Below are 6,655 nucleotides of genomic sequence, written 5' to 3'. Positions count from 1 at the left end.
TCTGACAATTATCAGTTTTTCTCTATCTATGGGTCAATTTGTTCTGTTTGTTCATTTTAGTTTTTTAGTTTCCACCCCTAAGTGAAATGATACAGTATTTGTCTTTCTCTGACTTAATTTCACTTAACATAACACCCTCTGGGTCCCTCCATGTTGTTGCAAATGGCAGGATCGTTTCTTTTATGGCTGAGTGACACCCCAGTGCGCTGTGCGCACACACCTCCATCTCTGTCCGTTCATCCAGTGAGGAGCGCCTGGGCTGCTTCAGTGACTTGGCTGGTGTAAATAATGCTATCCCAGCTTCTCCTTTTTTTCATTTCCATTTACATGAAATCTCTTTTCCATTTATTTATTTCCAGTCTCTGTGTGACTTTCAATCTGGAGACTATGTAGGCAGTATATGTAGGGGTCTTGTTTGTTTGTTTGTTTGTTTTTAACCATTCAGACATCCTGTTTTTGCAATGGAGCACTTAGTCAACTTCCAACAAAATAATTATTGATAGGTATGTGCTTATTGCCATTTTAATTGTTTTCATACTACATTTATAAGTGGTTGGTCTACTATCTTTACTATATGTTTGCCTTTACCAGTACATATTTTTTCATCTTATTTCTAGTTTCAGCCTTTTCCATTAAAGAATTCCCCTTAAAATTTCTTATAATGCCGCTTTAGTGGTGGTGAACTCCTTTAACTGTTGCTTGTCTGAGAAAATCTTGATCTCTCCTTCTATTCTGAAGATAACCTTGCTGCCAACCCCATTGTCCTTGGATGTCTCTACCTGCAATTCCATGGTGGCAACAATGTATATCTTTTAGGTCTTTTCCTTGTAGACAGAATCCAATTTTGACTTACTTAAGCAAAGTAAATGAAGACAACAACAGTAATAAAGCATTAGAAAGGAAATGCATGAACTGCGGCAAGCATAGCCCACAACATGGGCAAGAGGAGAGTCAGTTTGTCAAGGTGGTAAAGAGCACAGACTTAGGGGTAAGTCCGTCCTGTTTGGATCCAAATTCCATCCCCACCACTTACTTCTCTGAGTCAGTTTCCTCTTCCTAAAATAATAATAACTAAGGCATTTACCTAAAACACTTGGGATATTTAAATAGGATAACGTATGTAAAGTGCTGAGCTCAGTCCCTGATGTGATGCCAATACCTACTCATATGTTCTTATTAGGATTCATGTTTACAAATCTGCCTTGAACAGACAGAACCTGGGAGGCCACTACTGGTGTTACAAGCAGGGCCACTGGCACAGGCTGTCAGAGCACTGCAAAGACCTCTCCTCTCCGAATCGCTCCTCAACATTGAAATTCCTTACACCGTGGCCTGACATTGACCACGGACCCATTCCATTTCCAGCCACTGTGCCAGGAAGAGTGGGTGCATAAAGAGCAGGGGAGGGGGAGGACTTGGGGACGCCATGATTAACAGTCTCTGTGCAACCATATAGAGCAAGTGGAGTTTAGTTGCTAGAAGGATGATAAAGGTAGAGGGAGGGAAATACCAATTTCTACCATACTGTGTGTAATAAATTAAATATTTTTATAAGAAAAATTGCTAGACAAAGAAAGAGGTTTATCCACCCACCTTCCTCACACTAGGACTAAACTGGTATCATTCCCAAAAAATTAACTCCCCTCTGTGTGAGTATTTTTAGGAAAGCTCTAAGGCCCTGGCTGAGAGGCTCAGCTGGTTGGAGCCAGCATCCTGTACACCACAAGGTTTCAGGTCTGATCTCTGGGCCAGGAGAGTCCAGGAAGTAACCTATCGAGGCCTCAAGTGAGGGTTAAAAAGAAAGAAAGAAGAGAAAATCTGTAAGGTATCTTGCAGATCCTGACATCAGAAAATTCTCAATATGCGGGCACTATTTATTGCAATTCTACCCAGGTTCCTCATCATTCTGATGCCATAGTCTACTATTGAAACACTAGGAACATTTTCTCAACATCCTTTTCAGAGCTGCCTTCACCTCCTTGTTCTTCAGGCTGTAGATGAGAGGATTCAGCATGGGGGTGACCACACTGTACTGCAAGGAGAAGATTAACTCTCGAGTGGATTCTGAATTTGGCATGAGATAGCGGAGAAATCCTGAGCCATAAAAGAAGACCACTGCTGTGAGGTGGGAGAAGCAGGTAGAGAAGGCCTTGCTTCTGCCTGTGGTAGAGCTGATGCTCAGGATGGTGGACAAAATGCGAACATAGGACAAAACGATCAGGAGAAAATTTCCAAAGAAATGCAGGACGGTAGAGCAGAGCAGGGCAGTAAAGCTTGCTGTCACGTCAGAGCAGGACAAAGGGTAGAGGGAGGACAGCTCACAGGAGAAGTGGTGGATTTTGTGAGCCTCACAGAAGTCTAAACTGAGAGCTACGAGGATATTGATGAGAGCATCCAGAAAAGCCAAGCTCCATGAGCCCCAAGCCAGCCCCACACACCGCCGTCTGTTCATCACCTGGCCATAGAGCAGGGGAGAGCTAATGGCAACATAGCGGTCATAGGCCATCACAGCGAGTAGGCAGGACTCAGTGCCCCCTGTGGCAAACACAAAGAACACCTGAGCCAGGCAGCCCTCCACTGAGATAGTTTTCTTCTCAGACAGGAGGTTCTCCAACAGCTTGGGCACAGTGACAGAGGAATGGCAGAGATCCAGGAAGGACAGATGTCCCAGGAAAAAGTACATGGGGATGTGAAGGTGCGAATCAACCCTGATCAGCAGCAGCAGCATCAGGTTCCCCATCAGGGTCAGGAGGTAAACAGCAAGGAAGAGCACAAAGAGCAGAGCTTGGATCTGGAGGTCAGAAGACAGCCCCAAGAGGACGAACTCAGAGACGACGCTGTGGTTCCTCATTGCCTTCAACATGTCCTTTGGAATGTCAGAAGTAAATTGGCTGAAGCCTCTCCTTTTTTTTTTTTTTTAAAGATTTTATTTATTTATGTTTAGAGAGAGGGAGAGAAACATTGATCAGTTGCCTCTCATAGACGGTCCTTTCAGGGACAGAACCCACAGCCCAGGCCTGTGCTCTGACCCGTGACCTTTCACTTTACAGGACAATGCCCAACCATCTGAGCCACACCGATCAGGGCTCAAGCCTCTTCTTATGTCTAATATTCCAGGGTTTTGACCTTCTTCTCCACTCACAAAGTTTCTTGCCCACTCAAAATGTGTGTTCCAAAATGGTAAGTGTCTAGATTTCCTCAAACCTATAATTATGTTTTCTACAGAATTCCCACTCTACATCAATTCCCTGTCCATCTTTATTGTTCTTTCTTTAATTTCTTAATTTGTTCTTGTTTCATTATTAAATCTGCTGAAAGACTTTGTAAACTGTTCATAATAATCCAGTAGAAAGACAGAAATTCCAGGAGGAATAAGACAAAATTGCAGAAATGGTGTCTCTGAGAGCAGTGGATTTCAGAGCAGAAGCAAAGCATGGGAGGCCTTAAGGGAGAGTGTGTTTACTCCATCCATCCAACGTGCATGAAGTCAGGAGAACTGGCGTGAGAAAGGAAGATGAGAAAGGACTTCTCATCTAATGGCTTTTATTTTTCACTGAGTATTTAAATGAGATCATTACTGGAAAGTGAATACAGGTAGTGGCTGGGCATTTGCCAAGCAAGGAGAAAGGGAGTAAATTAAAGAAAAGGCAGCACAGAGATAGCCCAGACACAATGCAGTTTATCACCAGAAACGGCTGTCGGATATGCAAACGTACTCTGGTTGTCGTCTCCATGCTCAATCTGTGTGATCTCTTCAGATTCAGCTCTTGTCTGCGCCCTCATGCCATTTGTAGATATAGACTGCCTACTAACTTTCTAAAGCTTGACTTTCCCCCCACACCCGACCTGCACCGACAACCCAGATTACAACCAGAAGCGCAGGATAACCCGTCAACACTATGAACTACACCGTCTTAACCTTCATGTCCTGCTTTCTATCTTGTGTCTCTACTGCAAGACCAGCACATTCAGTTTCTCAAAAACATGATTTCTCTCCCATGGTTTATCCGAATAATACACAGAATTATAGCTATTCTCAGGAATCGAGTCCACAGGACTTGTAATTCTCACCTTGTTGAGCAACAGCTAACAGAATAAAAGAAAGACCTTTTGAAATCCCATGGCCCAAAAGATGCGTAAGTTTGAATGGCAGTGGGAGAATTTGGTATTAAGGCAGAGTTTGAAAATTCCTGCTGATATAGATCTGTGCCTTGATTTCTAAAAGAGGAAAATAAATGGGTAAATTGTACATATTATTTACAAAAACCTAACTACTTCCAGTCATGTGGGGGTTGCATTTTGTCTTATTATTACTTTATTTTTTTTCTTTTATTCACCACTCTAGCTGTGGCTACAGCTACCTGGATTCATCCGGAGAATAGTACATCCAGAGAGTTGTACATCCGTGGCGGAAGATGCTGGAAAAGCAAGGAATCAAACCATGAAACACAGGCAGAGAACCACCCGTGGTAATTTCAGAGGGCAGCGAAAAGAAAGTTCCCTTCTGTTTTACTCACCTCCAAACTGAGCTCCACTATAGCACTAGAAATGCCTTAAACTTTGGGGAAACTCTCTCTCCTAGAAATAAACTCCAAAGCATGAAAATCTTGCATAAGACAGATCTGGAAATTGCATCCTGTCAGGGGCCAGCCTCCCTCACAGGTGAAGTTGTACTGTATTAGATATTTGAAGGGTCACAGAAGTAAATAAAATCATCACTTTTATGTGGTGCTACAGTTTTACTCTTCTCAGTGCTTCCTTTATGCAGACTAGTGAGTCCAAATTTGCAATGGAAACAGCTCTGAGAATGCTGCCACTACATGTTTTCAGTTACTGTTACAGTTAGGTGGGGATAGCAGACTAGATCATTTCCAAAGGAAAGCTGTCCGAGAGGAGCTCCTTTTGGAATGAGACTTACAAAAGAACCTACATATTGTGACTGGCTTGAAGGAGTTGCTCAAAAGGTGTCATTTAAAAACAAGAATGCATGTGTGAATGAGTAGGTGAATGAATGAGACTCATGAGAATAGTCTAGGGCTTTACTTCTCAGAGAGAACAGATCTGATTAGGAGCCAGCAAGGGATCCGGACACCCTGGACTCACCTGAAACCAGAGGCAGAAAGGGCACTGGAGGACATTTTCACCAAGAGGATGGATTTGCCTCAACACTGTATCTTGTGCTCTGTTCTGAACTTACACATACCTCGGGGTACATCCTCATGGGGGGTACCTATAACTGAAGATATAACTCGTTTCTGGACCCTGCATGTTTGGAGTGCTCAGAGAGGGTGATTTCTGAGTCACAAGGGGCCCAAAGACTATCGTTGAAGTCCCGATGTACTCCCACCTCTTACAGCCAGCTCTCAGGTCTCAGCCTCCCCAGACCTCCCGGTTTCTGGTACAATGTGGGCTTTCAGCACCTGAAACAGGGAATACAGCAAGATAGAGGAAGGAGACTTGTCTGGATTGCCCCGCATGTAAACTGAAGACTAAAAATAATTACTTTGGGAAATTGTGAGTACTTAACTGACTAACTAACATATGGGGCTGAAGACAACTGGGGTGCTGAAGAATCATTAGATTCTCTTTTCTTCACCCCAAATCTAAGTGTATAATTTTCCCAAAAGGAGGAAGAGAAGCAGTTTTAAGGAAAAAAAAAAAAACAACACATTTTAGGTAACGGAAACAAATACTATGTCAGAGAGAAATGTTCTCCTACCTCCAGTCAGGAAAACAAAGATAAGACGAGAGGACTCCAGGGGAACAGAAGTGCCTGATGAGGAGGAACAAAAAGTGGTGGGAATTGAGGGTAAAAATATCCTACATGGAACAGAGGAGCAGGGAAAGCCATCAGCGAACAGAGGAAAAACATTACCGTGTTTCTGTCTTTTCCTGGTACAGGATGCGCCTGGCTTTTCTGAGTCGGTGGGCGTGCCTCTGAGCTCAGGAGAGATTCACAAGACAGAAAATGTCCCACAACAGTTCAATCATGTGGACTGACATTGCTTTTTGCAGTGAAGATTTTTGTGCTTAAAGAGAAATATGTAAGCTCAGTACTCAAAAGCCTCTGCACATAAGGACTTCAGAAATCTCTCCTAAACTTTGACAGCATTTTTGTTCTTATCTCCTAAGGGCTCCACAAAATGACAGAAAAGAAAAGCTCAAAAATGTCAAATTCCTAATAAGTAATAAAGCACCTTCTTTCCTACTTCCTCTAGCATAATTATACAATCATTTGTTCACAAATCTCTCTCTGCGACTGTTAATATATTGTTAAGAGCAACTTCCTAACAAAGGAGGTTCAGGGCTAGCCATTCAGAAGGGCTTGTGGGTTAAGGTGTCCAATGGGATGGCAAGGCATGACCTGAAAGCCCAGGGGATGTTGGGTCCATCCTCCCTGCTGGAAAGCTCAGCCTGAAGCATCCTTTGGATTCAGCTAACAATGGGTCCTGGAAGATCCCACTGGGAATTCCTACTGAAACTGACTCACAGCTTACCTTTATATCATTTTGCTAACATTCTCATGCATTTGTTATATATAATAAAGACAATCATTATTGTAGATAACATTATCAAGTCAATGTAATTTAAATTTACCTACATATTTGACCTTTTTTGTTCAATTTTTTTCTACATCTAGAATCGCAAATTCAAT

General features: G+C 42.7%; 1 protein-coding gene across 14 annotated transcripts; it reads right to left on the bottom strand.

The window, feature by feature from the left end:
- Positions 1-835: 835 nt before the first annotated feature.
- Positions 836-6,307, bottom strand: LOC112318587 (olfactory receptor 8S1). 14 transcript variants are annotated; one of them, XM_045184074.3, is made up of 8 exons: positions 5,876-6,306; positions 5,720-5,773; positions 5,348-5,420; positions 5,104-5,236; positions 4,518-4,578; positions 4,362-4,418; positions 4,072-4,218; positions 836-2,903 (listed from the first exon to the last, which is right to left on the bottom strand). In XM_045184074.3, exons 6-8 carry the CDS (start codon positions 4,385-4,387, stop codon positions 1,934-1,936), a joined length of 1,143 nt encoding a protein of 380 aa, XP_045040009.2. In that variant the 5' UTR covers positions 4,388-4,418; positions 4,518-4,578; positions 5,104-5,236; positions 5,348-5,420; positions 5,720-5,773; positions 5,876-6,306; the 3' UTR covers positions 836-1,933. The 14 variants fall into 14 exon arrangements, with proteins under 14 accessions (XP_045040009.2, XP_045040011.2, XP_045040005.2 ...); XM_045184076.3 differs by having other exon boundaries at positions 5,204-5,236; XM_045184070.3 differs by lacking the exon at positions 4,518-4,578 and having other exon boundaries at positions 5,876-6,307.
- Positions 6,308-6,655: the final 348 nt, after the last annotated feature.

This window comes from Desmodus rotundus, chromosome 3, assembly GCF_022682495.2.
Source record: "Desmodus rotundus isolate HL8 chromosome 3, HLdesRot8A.1, whole genome shotgun sequence".
NCBI classification, from domain to species: Eukaryota; Metazoa; Chordata; class Mammalia; order Chiroptera; family Phyllostomidae; genus Desmodus; species Desmodus rotundus.
This window is presented reverse-complemented; position numbering and strand designations above follow the sequence as displayed.